Source organism: Silurus meridionalis, chromosome 9 (genome assembly GCF_014805685.1).
Source record: "Silurus meridionalis isolate SWU-2019-XX chromosome 9, ASM1480568v1, whole genome shotgun sequence".
Classification (NCBI taxonomy): domain Eukaryota; kingdom Metazoa; phylum Chordata; class Actinopteri; order Siluriformes; family Siluridae; genus Silurus; species Silurus meridionalis.
The window spans coordinates 20,368,842-20,384,894 of NC_060892.1; the positions used below are offsets into that span (position 1 = coordinate 20,368,842).

Genomic DNA, 16,053 nt, shown 5'->3' on the forward strand with positions numbered 1-16,053 from the left:
TTCTGGTTCACTCTTTTCTACAACCTTGCTTCAGTTTATTGAGGTTTGCAGGTAACCCTCTTAAGGTCCTGCCAGAACATTTTAGTCAGGTTAAGATCTGGACTTTGACTGGGCCATTACAACACCTTAAATCTGTTATTTTCCATCTGTTCTGTTTTATATTTGCTGGTGTGCTTGGGATCATTGTTCTGTTGCATGATCCAATTTCAGTCAAGCTTTAGCATTCAGACAGCCTCTTATTTGACTCTAGAATACTTTGTTATACGGAAGAGTTTATAATCAACTCAATCACTGCAAGTTGTTCAGGTCCCGTGGCTGCAAAACAAGCTGAAATTATCACCCCTCCACCACCATGCTTCACAGATGGTATGAGGTGTTTGCGCTGATATGTTGTTTTTGGTTTTTGTTAAATGTTGCATTGTTCATTGTGGCTAAACCTTTCAACTTTCATCTTATCTGTCCAAAGGACATTGTTCCAGCAGTCTTGTGTTTTAATGAGATGCAACTTCTAAGTTGTTCTTTTTAGAGAGAAGAGACTTTCTCCTGTCAACCCTTCCAAACAACCCTACTTGTTCAGTCTTTTTTTTAAGTGTGCTGCCATGAACTTTCACATTTAATATGCAAATGTAGAGTGTCTTTCTTTTGTAATTTTTCTAAACATTGCAGTCTTGAGGAGAATTTGCTGGCTGGTCTACCCCTGGGAAGATTGGCAATTGTTTTTGTTTTCCACTTGAGAATAACGTTCCTCACTGTAGAATAATGGAGTTTAAATTGTTTGGCAATGGTCTTATAACCCTTCCCGTGTTGATAGGCAGCAAAACAAGTTATGACCATCAAGAAGCAGAGCAACCAAAACAAATGTGTTGTGTTAACAAACTCCTAAATGCTCCAAGCCCGCAAAGTGCTAAAACTTGGGATTTTATAGAGGTGTTCACAATGACTGATCAGTTAATAAAGGACATTTCATTAGTAGCAGCTGGCTTTATAACAGTAAAATTTGTAATTCTGCTGTTCATTTTTAATAAAGGTTATATTTAACTAAGTTTAAGATCTGCTAAGACCAGATGATTTTTATTATGTATTGATGCATAAAACCATCAAATTCAAAGAGGGTGGACTTTCTTTTCACATGGTGGCTATGTATACAGTTTATGAAATGATAAATAAGCATTTAAATAAGAACAGTATAGCATTTCAATTAGTTCATTTTCAAGCAACAGTTTCGCCTGGTATCCTATTAGCATGTTTTTAAAGGGGAGGAAGAAATCCAGAGAACCTGAACCCTCGGGCTTCAAATTCAGCTTGATTGGAGATTCTAATTAAAGTTATTGCAAAATATGATTGTCAATGCAGTCACTTTTATGTAATGTAATATAGACTAAATATTTTTATTTTTATAACTTTTTTTATTCATATTATTAATAAATGTTTCGATTTGTTCGAAACTTTTCGAACAATAAAAACTTTAGTACTCTCAGTGTATTTACTACAACATTAAACACAGCAAGAGTTCACTGTGTCCACCTACATAGTAGGAAGGCCAGAAAACAGACGGTCATTTACACTCCAGAGCAAATAATATTTTGACTCATCTTTCAACATCTATTTGCATTTGGTCAGTTAAAAAAAAATCTCAGCTTATTTACTTTAAATTCAGACGTGCAGGAATAGAAATTATGCTGGCCTTTTATACTGCATTTTCTACTGTATTGTTCACAATACTACTACTACAATTTCTGATATATGTATTTTATATATATGTATGTTAATTTATTATCATTTAGAAAACAATTCTTATAATAGAAAATAGAAAAAATAGAAAAAAACCTCACTGACTTTTGTTCAGGCATCAGTGAGGAAATAACTGATTCACTCATTCAGTTCTATTCTGGCAACAAAATAGTCTTTAAAGGTGTATATATGTGTAAAAATAGAAAAGTGTCAAATATGTGAAACCCAAATATTGTTACTTTACTTGTGACTGTATGCCTTCTGTATAGAAATGAAATAAAACACTTGCATTTTTTTTAAACACACAAACATGCAAAGTATGTTATTTTGTTAATATATTTTTAATGCTAAAGTTATTTTCGATTCTGAACAACTTTCGTTGGTTGTGTTTCTATGTTTAATTGTAAAAGTAAAGATCTTTCTTGTTTTCATGCTTGCTTGGTGCGGCAATCCTTCATCTATTATCTATTTAAAGGAATCTATAAACGAATGTCTCTTTGGGCTATTTTTTAACCTTTCTCCCATCTTCAAGTTGAATAACACAAGTTAATCATTGATATTTTCAGTGAATGCAGATCATCTCTAAATCACTGAACTCCTGTGAGAGGATTATCCAGCTTTTTGTCTGATGATACTGAATGGAAGTGCTGGGTTCATCTCACCTGGCAATCATTTTAAATGATGTGGCCTGTTTGAGAGAAATCGAGATCAAAGTCTTAGCATAGACAAATTCTCAGTATTAAAATGTGCAGTTGTAAGCATGTAAACAACTCAATACAAATACAAACTTATTGGACAATAGACACAACTAAAGACAGTGCTGCTGGACTGACTAGTACACAGTTCTAATGCAGATAAAGTGACATTTTGCAGGTTGTCAACAAAAAAAAGATATATGGAATATATAATAATAAAATGTTGTGCAACATTTGCGAAGGTAGTGAAATTTTTCAGTTGATTATGAGTTTGTGTGTTTGTGTCAGTCCAGTCTTTGTTATTAGCCCAAACACTATTTTAATCATATTTCCTCAAGAATATTTAGCAGCCAACGACAATGTGGTCCAATGGTCCATCCGCTATGCCCTCTCCAAACCCTATTTGTTTTTGCCTTTGATTGATTTGGCAGCCTGCATAAAACTGTTGACTCTGGTCTCTTTATTCCATTAAGCACAGAGACAGGGACCTTGTAGCTTCAGTCTTATGATTGTGCTTTGACTCTGAACTCTTCATTGTTGCCATGAGAAGGCTTTTAATCCTGGCAGCACTGTGCCAGGGGCTGTTCGCCTCCAACTCTCCAACCTGCAACAATTATACAGCACAGGCCTCTGTTGATGAAGCCGTGTACCTCATTAACAGACTACACCATCATGGATACAAGTTTAAATTGGACAGCTTTAATATGGACCCGGTGAGTACAAGTAAACACAGTGTACAAAAATATATATATGTTTAAACATTGTTTGTTCCTTTATTTGTACAACAGAACAATAGATATACATTTAAATGACCTATGACCTTTTTTAGAGTCCTCCAAGTCTGCCTTTATGTCAAACTAAATTGACCTTGACGTTAATTGAGACTACATGCCATATTGTGAACCCCATGCCTTATGATGAATGTGAGGTCAGGACGGAAGCCCAGACGGTAAGCTAAAATTATATCAACAACAACTTCAGTGTATTACATAGTATTACATGAACTGACACTAAATTGGCTTCTTTTGCTTAAAGCCTGTAACAGCAAAATGCAATGTCTCTTTGTGTGATGGTGGAGGTAAACCAGGCATTGCGAAATTAAACTGTGATACTGAGCCAGGTATATCAGCTCTTTGGACAATATATTTTTTTAACATTACAATTTGGTACAATTTGTAATATTTGAAATCTGGTTTTAACACACCTGACTGTTTATTTTTGCCATTTACCCAGCTTCAAGTAGGGAACTAGTACGACACTGCCCTGATTGCCCGACTCTTCTGCCCTTGCATGATCCTCGAGGTTTGGAGAGTGTAAAAGCTGCTGTTGAAATGTTCAACAATGAGTCTAACCAAACCTCATACTTCACCCTTTTTGAAGTAGGCAGACTGAGAACCCAGGTAGGGATGGTGTGTTTTAATTAAAGGCTAGCATTATATAATATATAATATGTACGTATGAGCACAGCATGTTAAAATTCAATGCAGTTCCAAATTTTACCATGTTTTTGTTGTCTGCCTTTCCAGTATAACATGATGTTTGGAATGAGCTACTTTGCTGAGTTTGCCATAATAGAGACAGAGTGTTCGGAGAAAGTGAAAACTGAGGAAAAACCTGCATGCAAGCAAAAATGTTCTGATGTAGTAAGAACACCCTGTCATTTTCTCTTTACACATAGCACTAAATTCAATATATTTTAATGAATATTAATGAAATGAAAATATGGTTTTAATGCATTTCCACCCCTCCTTAAAGCAATTTGGATTCTGCACATCTACAAAACTTGGAAATGGTAACTTATTTGTAAACTGTGATATTTATCCTGCCCAGGTATACATTATTTTAATTTTTCTAACATATATTACTATTATTTTTTCAATTATGATATATATATATATATATATATATATATATATATATATATATATATATATATATATATATATATATAATCATTTTGATATGCTCTGTGACAGAACATAACACAGCATCCATTCAAAAGAAGAAAGCACTGTCGGCACCATGAAAAACACCCACACCATCCAGGGCACCATGAGAGAGGAGAACATGATCACCCAGGGCACCATGAGCGAGGAAAACATAATCACTCAAGGCACCATGAGCGAGGAGAACATGATACACGTCCGGGACTCCCCATACGCCCTGGTCAGCATGGGCATTCAGAGCACGCCACCCCCCCAGGCCATTCAATCTGCTTTTCTCTTTCACCTAGCGGCTCTGCCGGGTCTTTTCCTCCACATCACAGAGGTCCTCCTCATCATGGAGGCCCTCCTCATCATGGAGGCCCTCCTCATCATGGGGGGCCTCCTCATCAAGGGCATGATCATAAGAAAAATGACCATAAGAAACCTCAATCACCAAAGCAAGGGGTTCCAGAAGACCAACCAAAGCCTCCAGAATCTGAGGAACTTCTAGATTTTACTTTCCCACATTGTCATGGTGCTGTGAAAATACCACCCTCTATTCATCCCATCTGTCCATTTCCACCATTATTTCTCAGGAGGGATCATCATTAAAGTTGAACTTTGAAAAGGATTTTTTCTTTCATATAATCTGAAGTAGAAATCATAATTAAACAAACAAAAACAGTTCAATAAAAAAAATGTAAGCTACAAAAGTTACACAAAGTGGTTTTGTTCAACAAATGAAATCACATTTGCAATAAACCCTCTATTTTACCATGCAATTTGATCCTGTCTTAGTCATTATTCATTCATGCCTGCTTGGAATTCATGTGTCAGCAGCACAATGCACATGATTATGCAGCCCCAGCTCAAGAGCTTCAGATAATATTCACATCAAACACCAAAGAGTTGGGCAAAACATTATCTGTTATTATACATTATATGCTATTGTTTTTGGTGACATGTAGGCTGGTTTGAAAAAAAAAAAAAAAAAAATATATATATATATATATATATATATATATATATATATATATATATATATATATATATATATATATATATATACTGGCAATGATAATTCAGGAGCAATTCCCTGGGGCTAGAGCAGCAGAAGACCACATCAGTTTCTACTCTTGTCGGCCAAGGAATTTTGAACAGAAAAAATTTGGATTATTTACTAATAAACCAAAATGTACATCAAACAGGCTTTTTCAAATATAATTTTGAACTCATAATAATAATTATAATAATAATAATAATAATAATAATAATAATAATAATAATATAAAAATGATGATGATGATAATGATTGTTATTATTATTATTATTATTATTATTATTATTCATTTTATTATTTTCATTATTTTTATTTTTACTATCATTATTATTTTCATTATTATTATAAAATGTAATATGTGAGTATTGACAGTATTGGTCATTACTGGGAATTGGTTAAGATTTTGGCATTCTGATTGAAAGGCTCTAAGTACAGATCCCAGCACCGCCAACCTGCGCCAACCACTGCTGTGCCCTTGAGCAAGGCCCCTAACCCTCACGTGTTCATTTTTAAACAAGATAAATGAGGGATCAGGGAATCTGCCAAATTCCATAAATGTAAATGTGTACTCTTTTTTTTGCATGTTGGGGCAGTGGTGTTCAATGGTTAAGGTTCTTGTTTGTTTTTCTAAGAGGGCATTGCCAACCTGCTACTCTTGGGTCCTTATAAAGACACTTAACCGTCTCTCTTTTAAGGCTGCTGTATCATGACTGGCCTGATATGCAAAACAAAGAATTTCACAGTGCTGTAATTAATTGTGTCACAAAGTATGTGTTCTTCAAAATCAATTTCTTTAATCAATTAGATTACTAAATTGGTTTTCAGATTATTTTTCTGATGACTGTTTGATGTACTGTTTTACTGAAATGCTCTTTTGAAATGCAATCAGTGGAACCATTCGTATACTCATTTATTTCCTTATAAAAATAAACAAAACATCACTAGGCCCTGCTTTCAAGATTGCTGATATAAAAAGAAGAGAAAAGAATGAAAATATTTTTTTTTTCAAATGTTATTGGTCAGCAATAGAAAGTTGCAACAGCCACCAGCATCCCCTCATTAATCAATAGTTTAAACATACTCTTTGCTCAGCAAGTTGAAACAGCTGAGACAATGAATGGATTGCGGCTGCTTGATTGATTAGAGCTGGTGATGTGATCACTGGGGTCTTTCAGCAAAGGAGAGAAGGAGCTTTGTTGACCAACTGGGAGGTCACAGTGACCAAAGCTGGGGTGGTCGTAGGGGACTATAAAAGTTTAATGCTCTTTCCTCAATGATCAGCAGTGTGTAAAAGGCAGACACTCCAGCATGAAGCGGTGTCTGCTGTTGTTGCTGGCGTTTGTGTGCGTGCATGGTGCTCCTGCAGGCCCATCACAGTCTTCTTGCAAGGATGCAACCACTACCTTTGTTGCTTCAGATGTAATAAACAAAATCAACCTGGATCGCACCACGGGTTACGTCTTCAGCCTGGAACGTGTCAGCAATGTCCATCAGACACGCCACGTGAGTTTGCTTGCTTGAGTTTGAGATTATATAAAATGCTAATAAATACAACCCCAAAAATTCATAACCATTGTGAGCTGTATTATGTATTCTCAACATTTTTTGTTTGTTTGTTTTTATTTTACAGGGTGAAACTGGGGTGGTGTATTACCTAACAATTGATATCACTGAAACTGAATGCCATGTCCTTAGTAAGAAGAATTCTAACGAGTGTGAGACTAGGAACATTGGTGAAAACCCAGTATGACCACTCGCTTTCCCTCATTCAAGTTTCCATTTAACTATAATTTAAATACAGAGAATCATAACGCACGTTTTTATGTTTTACTAACCAGGTGTATGGTCAGTGTAAGGCTGTGATCTATGTAAATAGACCTCAAAGAGTCTCTCGTCTCTACAAATACAGCTGTTCCGTCAGGCCAGGTAATGAGCAAGTTTTTTACTTAGATTGTAAAATAATAAGTGTAAGATATAACATCCATCTGTATTAATGTACCAGATAGAAAATGAAAAAAAAAATATCATAAAATGTCTATTTTTTTTTGCAGTCGCTGCCTCCAAAATCTATGCAGCGTGCCCTGATTGCCCAGTTCTGTTCCCACTGGATCATAAAGAAGTAGAAAAGACGATGAAGATGGGTTTGGAGAAGTTTAATAAGGAGAGTGGGCTCCCAAATTACTTTGCTCCTCTTAATATTACAAGAGCAATCTCACAGGTAAGAACCTGTAGAAAATATCTATATATATTTCAAATACTAATGCAAACAATAAAACAATGCATTTCATCTGATGTTTTTTTAGGGTGGTTTGATCATTATGTACAGTGTGGGGTTCACCATTCAGGAAACAGTTTGCTCCAACAAAACCGATATAGCTGAGGCTTCGAATTGTGGCTTGATGACTTGCGAGTTTGCAGTAAGTGTGAAGTCCTCATTCAATTGAACTAATTTAGCTGTTGAAGTTGATCAAATGCATAATTACAATATTTTCAATAACATTATTTAACAATATATAATTATAATTACAATATTTAGCAGTAAAGTGGTGTTTTCATCCTCAGCACAAAGGATTCTGCGAAGCCACACACACTCTCTCCAATGGTCAAGTATACTTTAACTCTAAGTGTGAAATCTATGAACCTCAGGTAATTGACAAAACTCTTCTAACTAACATGTATTTTGTAACAAGGAAGTTATAACTTATTTGTATATAACTTTTGGATTAACCTTGTTCTTCAGACTGCAGAGGAGGAAAAGAAGAAGCATTTGAATGCTGACAAGATAGACCATCATCATGAAAACATTGGTGGTGCATCTCATTCACATGACCACCCTCACGATCACACACGCCCCCATCCCCATCCACCTACACATGACCATGATCACAGTGCTGACCACAAACATGATCACAAGCAAGAAGGAAAGCACAGCCATGATCACAGTAAAGATCATGGGCACCACCACACTCATGAGCACCATGAAGGACAAGGTAAAGCCCATGGCCATGCACACTCTCATAAGCACAGCCACGATAATGACCATGTCCATGCACACCATGACCAAGCCCACAACCACACACAAGACCAGGGTATTCACCCTGCCCACCACAACTATGGACATGGCAAAAATGAGACACATGAGCATGATCATGAGCTGGCTCTGGACCATCAGCACAACCATGGACACCTCCATGAGCATGAGCATCATCACCACCACCACGAGCACCCACATGAAACCACTGTGAGGAAGCCAGAGGGAACTGTCGAAGTCCTCCCATCACTGGATAAACCCATGATCCTTCCTTCCTTTCCTGATAAGAAAGAGAAAGATGACATTGCCACAGGCTTTCCCTTGCGCCCTGACCCAGAGATACCAGGACAGATGGAGCCTGCCATTGGCAAATTCCCCCAAACCCTGTCCCCCAACTGCCCAGCAGAGTTCAAGACCAATAACAAGCTAATTATGGATGCCTTTGCTGAGGATCCAGCCTTTAAGGTCAAGCCAGCTGCATGAAATACTTCAGAACAGACTTTTGATGTTTACTCTGTGTAGCATATGTGAATAATTATTTGCTTGGTGCAATAAAGCATGTAAACCAATAATTGTCCAGAGATGTGATTATTATATGATATATAATATTGCTCTGTTAGCACAAAGAAAAATATAATGCAAATATAATACATTATACTGCTCAACACTAAAGGTATTTTGTGATATAGTCACAAACATTAATCTATTGATACGTGTTCATAAACACAATTTTTTTTTCGCGACACTGACCACGACTGCCTCCGTCTGGCTCTATCTCCATAGCAACGGCGGCAGAGGATCATGGGTAATGCTGACAGAAATGCTAAAGGAAAGGTAAACTTTTTTCTCTATTTCTATCAGAGAATAAGGCAGAAAATGGTGCTTGAATATTTAAAAATCAATAACAAACTAGAAAGAAACAAGCAATACCGCGTTTGTGGTTTCAAGTGGGAGAAAGAAAACTTTGGCAGAGGCACTAAAAATAGTTCCTACTGGAATACATTAATTAAAAAGTCGTCCTCAGTGACACAAAAAAAGAGGGAAATTCGTGTCTATGAACACAAATCATATATCATATATTATAATAATAATTAGTTTCGTTACTAAAATGCTGCAAGACTAAGCTGTATTATACATTTAATAATGAATGCATTTTAATAATAATAATAATAATAATAATAATAATAATAATAATAATAATAATTGGATTGAACAATTTGGGAAAAATGTCATTTTGCGATTATTGTGGTCAATATTGTGATATGCGATATAATAAATGGTATTAAGTCCACTTGATTAGTTATCAAGAAAATTGCACACAGATTAGTGATAATGCTAAAATGCGTATTTTCAAACTTAAAGGTTTTCAAAATTAATAATTTTTACAAAATGAAATAAAATTGACATTAAACATTTTTATGTATGGGAATGTGAATAAGTAAAGTGGAGGTTGCCAGTTGAAGGAGCGCCAATCTGCATGCGTGTCCCGTTGAGTAAGAGGAAAAGGAAAGAGAATGGATAATAAAAGAAAACTCTTGTCTGTTGAAGCATCGCCTGTCGTTTCTTACCAATTTGTCGTATTGCCAAATGATGTAGCAACTTTAATTTAGCAAATCTTGCACAGTTCCTCTATCTGCTCAGTGTTGATAATCTTAAAGCTAAAATATCACCATATAACAGAGGTAGCATTAATTTGGCTGCCAGTTCAGTGTCGGTTTGCTCGGCATCCATATTTACCTGGTCTTTCCAGGAAAGTCACATGACCACACACGCCACACGTGCTTTGTTAGCTGCGCGGAAAATCTGCAAACTTTTCTCAGAAAGTATGTGTCCACACATGCACTTATTTATTTCATTAAATCGCAAAATGTTTGGCGTTATATAATCACACAAGCTGCCGATTAATCATGCAGCACTAAATAATAAGAATTGTAATGGTGTTACAGTTATTTTTGTTGTTGATAATAATGTTTACATTTTGTAAAAAGGTAATAGAGAGTTATATATAAATTTCTATTCTGTATATTAAAACTATAATATCTGATCTATAATAAGTGAATAAATAATAAATAAAAAATGTGGAAGAATAATCCTTTAAAAACTGAATCGTTGTGTCCTAATGGATATTATTTTATTATATATTTGTTATTCTCACATTATTTAGCTGCAGAGGTAGGCTAATGACAGAAATCAAATATAAATATAGCTATAGTTAGAATTAAAACTGAGTAACTGCAGCACACTTATATAATTAATAGACAGCCTGTAACTTTATTAAAATATTATTTGAAAGCCTCCAAAAATATTTATGTACCCAATTTCTTGGGGTTTTATTAGGGAAGTATTTATTTATTTTCCTCATGTAAATATGGAAAAGACAATATAAACTTGCATGTCAAAATGCTGTCATTACACACAGGTGATACCTGTTTTTAATGAAACTGTTTCCCATTATACCATATTGTATTGTGGATTCAGTGATTTTATTTACTGGTTGCACTAATAAAAAAATAACAAAAACAAAGCACATGAATTCTGTATTCATGCATTTTACTAAAGTTATAAATATATCATACAAATGTATTAATTGTGACATTATTTATATACTACCTTAAATAGCCCTATAGATTATTACAAGTAGGTTAGTTTAATAAGCATCAGCATAATGTTGGGTTGTGTATGACAAATGTATGTTTTCATAACAACATTGTGCACAGAAATGTTGTAAGTTTAATGCAGGGATTAAGATAAGTACAGACAAGTAGGGCTTTATAAGGTTACGAAAAACAAAATATGTTTAAAGCATTAGAATGTGTGGTGTGGTTTCTATACAGGAGTCTGTGTTCTGGTTCATTCATGCAAGTAATAACGTATATTATAATCCTTTATCTGTTATTTTGCTTCAAGTTTGAGAATGAACTCATTTCTAAAGATGGAAATATGAATTGGCTGAAAGAAATAGAAATAGTGGCTGCAGTCTGCCTGTGAGTATAATATAAATGATCAGTGAGTCAGAGGGTATGTTTAAAAGCAGAATCTATACTGCATGTGTAAATGGGTCAACAGCAGATAATGCTGCTGTTTGCTGATGGGTGCGGATGAAAGTTCAGGGTTTGCTGCATGACGTGGATTTGAACACACATCTCAGGTCTTCTGCCTGTCTCTCTATCTCTGCTCAGGTTCAGCTCAGGCCGTTATACAGAGAGAAATGGGAAAAATACAGTTTATCATATTGATACTGATACATTTATATTTTCACAGCGCAACAACATCTCCAGTACTAACAGGATGCCTGGACCCGAGCATAGTGAATGCAGCAGAGGCAGCGCTGGACCAGATTAATGCAGCCAGGACAGAAGGTTACATCTTTTCCCTAAATAGAGTGTATGATGTTCTGCAAGTTGCAAAGGTGAGTTATTGGTACTATTGGAGATATTTATTCTTTTAGTTAAGTATTATGTAAAGAAATAAAAAGACAATAATCAATATTAGGGTGCTGTGATGTGGATTAACAAGAAGCATGTCAGAAAGTGTTGTGTTTTGCCATAGCAATTTTTCAACAGTTACAATTGTTAATTAAACTATTGCTGTTTTACTTGTGTTAGAGCAGTTATAAACACTTGTGTGAAGTTGTTACAACTAAGGATCTAATAGCATACAAACAGAAAGTCCTGAAGACCTCTCCTGGAGAAAAACTTACTGTGACCAGGAACTGATGCTGAAACACATTTCCATAAAACAAATATACAGTTTTCTTTCTTAAGTATCCATGTTTTAATCCATTTATTAATAAAAGATTAATCTACCAGGAATGATGTTATCATATGAAATACAGCAAGCTCTGCTATTTGAATATTTTGAAAACAATTGGTGGTATAAAGCAAAATTACATACTGGTAACATTTAAGTAACAATCCAGCTCGTTATTTTGTTCACAGGAAGAAGGGAGACACCTTTTACAAATGACAATAGACGTGCTGGAAACAAAGTGTCATGTGATCAGCAAAAGAAAATGGAAGTCATGTGAAATCAAGGATATCTCAGATGTTCCAGTAGGTCTTCTCAACTTGTTTTCAACATTTTGATTTGGACTATATCATAAAATACCCATGCATATGAACGTATCAAATAATATAAAGTAGCAATAATGGGGAAAAACTTATACATACCAACTTACAAATGCTTTAGGTCTTCGGAAAATGTGATGTATCGCTCTTCATTCAGACCAATTCTACTTTACATAACTTTAGTTGCACCATTCAGCAAGGTAGGTTCCAGTTACTGTCAATTGATAAATTATTAAATATTAAATTATACAATTTTTTATAAATATTTATTAATAATATATATATTTTTAAATTGCATTCGTTTTTAGTTCCTGCTGCTGCCATCGTTGATCTTTGCCCAGATTGTCCAACAACAGAGAGCCTGAATGATCCGATCGTTGCTGAGACAGTACGTCTTTCTCTCGAAAAATTTAACAAAGAGTCAACCTTGCGTAATTACTTTATCCTTCTGAATATAACAGCTGCAAAAATGCAGGTATGTGTAATTCAGCTTCTGTAAGATTTAATCATCAAATATTTCATTCAATGTAGGTGATATAATTTGATGAGTTTTGATCTGATGAGTTTTCTTTAACAGTGGGTTGTTGGTCCATCCTACTTTGTGGAGTTCACCATACAGGAAACGGACTGTGCCAAAATGTTGCCTGATGTAGACTGGACTCAGTGCCAGCCAAAAAATGGGACACATGTAAGTAACAGTCAAAAACTGAGAGTGCCTATAAATAATGCTCACTTATCTAGCAGCCTTTGTTTTGTTTTGTTTTTTGTTGTTCTTTTTTGTTTTTAAGAAGGGCTTCTGTACTGGATCACACATTACTTTTGATGATGATGATGCTGAGGTGAACATTTCTAAAGAGGCCAGTTGGATCAGTGGAACACACACAAATATTGAAGAAGAAAAGAAAAAACTTTCTACCAAAGTCAGTTGTTCACTTTTTCAACATATGGTAAGTGTTAATCAGTCATTAATGTGAGAAATAAAACATGATCGGGTGGTGCTCTGATGATTATTGTCCTATAACAGCACATCTCAAAGAGATTTTATTTCACCAATACAATTACTACCGCCATTTAGGATATTTCTATGATTTATTTAAACTACAGGTAGAACAATTTTGATAGCTACGCTGTTAATTAAAAAAAAATTAATTATCAGCACTTTCAGACCAATCAGATTTTAGCTTTGCAAGCATGCTGGTGAAACAAAATGTATTTCTAGCTGTAGAGGAAGAGTAATAGTGTAACTGGGTGTTTTTGGTGTCATTCAGCTCAATAATGAACCAGAGAACAGCCACAGGACATCCAAAACTGCCCTGTCTGGATCTGTGCTAGTTTTGCCCCCTCCGCCGATTCCAGTGCACCCCAGAACACCAGCAGCTGCTCCTAACTGCCCTGGAGAAAGGAGATACAACCTTGGATTAAAGTCAGTGAAACTATGAATAAAAAACATTGTGTACCAGAGGTCACTCCACACTAGAAAATGTACTGCTGTACTGATGTACACTGTATGTTCCAATAAATAAGATATTATAGCATGGACAGAGATTCTCCATATAAAGTGTATGAAATCATTCATAAATGTGTAAATAGGTAAATATATTTTTTAAAGATAATAATAAATAATAACAGATGAATAAATGAAGTCATATCTTTTAGGACTGAATAAAGCTCTGGTCTTTAGCAAAACAACAACAAAAATAAATTTTGTCTTGTGACCTGAATGTCTTTAGTCAAAAGATATATTTTATCTTTATTACTGAAAAATTGATTAAGCTCAAGGAAACAATATTGTATATAAAAATGCAAAAGTAACTGCATCAGCATATGACAATACAGCTAATCTAACATCCGGGTCTAGACTAGAGATTCAGCTGTAAGAACAAAGCAAACAAATGCAGCCTGCAATAAAACAAATGTGTGAAAATGTGTTGTCATGCCTTTTTATTTTTTTTTTTTACTTCACACTGACCCTCATTCTGTTTTGTACTAACACTAATTCTGATTGATTATACAAAATCAGGCATCATATTAAACAGTGCGCATGTATGTTGTACTCTGACCTTTAGAGGCATGGACTACACAAGACCTCTGAATGTGTGCTGTGGTATCCAGTAGCAATGTAACCCTGGTGTAGAGTCATGTATGTCTGTAAAGTTATTGATGCTGGTGAAAGTTCAGGGCTCGCTGTATGTTTGTGGTGCTGCATACAGTACTGGGGCTTAAACTTTTTTTTTTTTAATAAACCATTAATTTCATTTTTTTTTTTTAAGTGTAATTAAATGTTAAATAAATGTTTTAATATTTACAAAAATATATAAAATCAAACAGTTATTCAATTAACAGCCATAAGCTACTCATTTTCTAGCTTCAATTAATGTTTTGCCACACTGTTCATGTTAAAAGTCAAATATGGCAATAATTCTGTGTCAATCCGCACACACTTAAGGGAAAGTGCTCCCAAAATTACTAGTGTTGCTGTGATTGCCATGGGAGAGAGAGAGAATATCATGCAACCCACCCACAGTGCAGTGACTTCAGACCACAGATGGTCACCTGGATTCAAACTCACAATCTCCAGGCAAGAGGGCAAACTCATTTCTGCTCTGTCACTAGGGAGCCCATGGGCAATTCTTGAGATTAGTGGGTTAACCTCTAACAGAAATGTACTGTATAATTTATTTTGTGTATTTCACCTCCTTCTCCTGCCTGTCTTCTTTTGTTAATTGCCATTTTTTTGCTATTATGAGAGCAATATCCTACTTGTTACAGTACAGTACTGTTTTTCTGCTCTGCATTTGTACTATAGCAAAGCAATCTGGTTCTGACACCCAAATGTGGATGGTTTCCCCTTTTGAGTCTGGTGCCTCTCAAGGTTTCTTCCTCATAACATCTAAGTGATATTTTCCTTTTTCAGTGATACCTGTTTCAGCTCTCTGCTATACCGCATTTCTGAAGAATAGTCATGGTTTCAGGGTGGGTTGACTGGTGGAGGACACCACTTAAGGCCTAGGCGTGAAAGAAAAGGTCTTATATAAAGTATACTATATACACTCACCGGCCACTTTATTAGGTACCCCTGTCCAACTGCTCAATAAAACAAATTTCTAATCAGCCAATCACATGGCAGCAACTCAATGCATTTATGCATGTAGACATGGTCAAGACGATCTGCTGCAGTTCAAACCGAGCGTCAGAATGGGGAAGAAAGGTGATTTAAGTGACTTTGAACATGGCATGGTTGTTGGTGCCAGACGGGCTGGTCTGAGTATTTCAGAAACTGCTGATGTACTGGGATTTTCACGCACAACCATATCTAGGGTTTACAGAGAATGGTCCGAAAAAAAGAAAATATCCAGTGAGCGGCAGATATTGGTGGTGCAAATGCTTTGTTGATGCCAGAGGTCAAAGGAGAATGGCCAGACTGGTTCGAGCTGATAGAAAGGCAACAGTAACTCAAATAACCACTCGCTACAACCGAGGTTTGCAGAAGAGCATCTCTGAATGCACAACACGTCGAACCTTGAGGCGGATGGGCTACAGCAGC

The 16,053-nt window shown here is 35.5% G+C and overlaps 3 protein-coding genes across 7 annotated transcripts; all 3 read left to right on the forward strand.

Moving 5' to 3' along the window:
- Positions 1–2,884: 2,884 nt before the first annotated feature.
- On the forward strand, positions 2,885–5,133 carry ahsg1 (alpha-2-HS-glycoprotein 1). 3 transcript variants are annotated; one of them, XM_046857886.1, is made up of 8 exons: positions 2,885–3,139; positions 3,256–3,375; positions 3,462–3,546; positions 3,660–3,826; positions 3,953–4,069; positions 4,182–4,256; positions 4,403–4,520; positions 4,554–5,133. In XM_046857886.1, the coding sequence occupies exons 1-8, from the start codon at positions 2,969–2,971 to the stop codon at positions 4,961–4,963; spliced, it is 1,263 nt and encodes a 420-aa protein (XP_046713842.1). In that variant the 5' UTR covers positions 2,885–2,968; the 3' UTR covers positions 4,964–5,133. The 3 variants fall into 3 exon arrangements, with proteins under 3 accessions (XP_046713842.1, XP_046713843.1, XP_046713841.1); XM_046857887.1 differs by having other exon boundaries at positions 4,403–4,510; positions 4,544–5,133; XM_046857885.1 differs by having other exon boundaries at positions 4,403–5,133.
- A 1,451-nt stretch (positions 5,134–6,584) lies between these two features.
- On the forward strand, positions 6,585–9,011 carry fetub (fetuin B). The gene is made up of 7 exons (XM_046857992.1): positions 6,585–6,914; positions 7,042–7,155; positions 7,250–7,337; positions 7,463–7,629; positions 7,715–7,828; positions 7,974–8,057; positions 8,152–9,011. Exons 1-7 carry the CDS (start codon positions 6,720–6,722, stop codon positions 8,923–8,925), a joined length of 1,536 nt encoding a protein of 511 aa, XP_046713948.1. The 5' UTR covers positions 6,585–6,719; the 3' UTR covers positions 8,926–9,011.
- Positions 9,012–11,505: 2,494 nt separating this feature from the next.
- si:ch211-284e20.8 (uncharacterized protein LOC563738 homolog) lies at positions 11,506–14,433 on the forward strand. Of its 3 annotated transcripts, XM_046857974.1 has the most exons (8): positions 11,506–11,590; positions 11,704–11,851; positions 12,381–12,494; positions 12,631–12,709; positions 12,818–12,984; positions 13,087–13,197; positions 13,298–13,456; positions 13,778–14,433. In XM_046857974.1, exons 1-8 carry the CDS (start codon positions 11,541–11,543, stop codon positions 13,946–13,948), a joined length of 999 nt encoding a protein of 332 aa, XP_046713930.1. In that variant the 5' UTR covers positions 11,506–11,540; the 3' UTR covers positions 13,949–14,433. The 3 variants fall into 3 exon arrangements, with proteins under 3 accessions (XP_046713930.1, XP_046713929.1, XP_046713931.1); XM_046857973.1 differs by lacking the exon at positions 11,506–11,590 and having other exon boundaries at positions 11,597–11,851; XM_046857975.1 differs by lacking the exon at positions 11,506–11,590 and having other exon boundaries at positions 11,597–11,851; positions 13,301–13,456.
- The last annotated feature ends 1,620 nt before the right edge of the window (positions 14,434–16,053 follow it).

Excerpts from the sequence above, each read along its gene's own strand:
- ahsg1 (XM_046857885.1), top strand. The coding sequence starts at position 2,969 with ATGAGAAGGCTTTTAATCCTGGCAGCACTGTGCCAGGGGCTGTTCGCC. Across the intron at positions 3,140-3,255 it reads ACAGCTTTAATATGGACCCG|AGTCCTCCAAGTCTGCCTTT; the intron begins GTGAGTACAAGT and ends GACCTTTTTTAG. Across the intron at positions 4,070-4,181 it reads AGCAAAAATGTTCTGATGTA|CAATTTGGATTCTGCACATC; the intron begins GTAAGAACACCC and ends CCCTCCTTAAAG.
- si:ch211-284e20.8 (XM_046857973.1), top strand. The coding sequence starts at position 11,651 with ATGGGAAAAATACAGTTTATCATATTGATACTGATACATTTATATTTT. Across the intron at positions 12,495-12,630 it reads AGGATATCTCAGATGTTCCA|GTCTTCGGAAAATGTGATGT; the intron begins GTAGGTCTTCTC and ends CAAATGCTTTAG. Across the intron at positions 13,457-13,777 it reads GTTCACTTTTTCAACATATG|CTCAATAATGAACCAGAGAA; the intron begins GTAAGTGTTAAT and ends GGTGTCATTCAG.
- fetub (XM_046857992.1), top strand. The coding sequence starts at position 6,720 with ATGAAGCGGTGTCTGCTGTTGTTGCTGGCGTTTGTGTGCGTGCATGGT. Across the intron at positions 7,156-7,249 it reads GGAACATTGGTGAAAACCCA|GTGTATGGTCAGTGTAAGGC; the intron begins GTATGACCACTC and ends TTTACTAACCAG. Across the intron at positions 7,829-7,973 it reads TGATGACTTGCGAGTTTGCA|CACAAAGGATTCTGCGAAGC; the intron begins GTAAGTGTGAAG and ends TTTCATCCTCAG.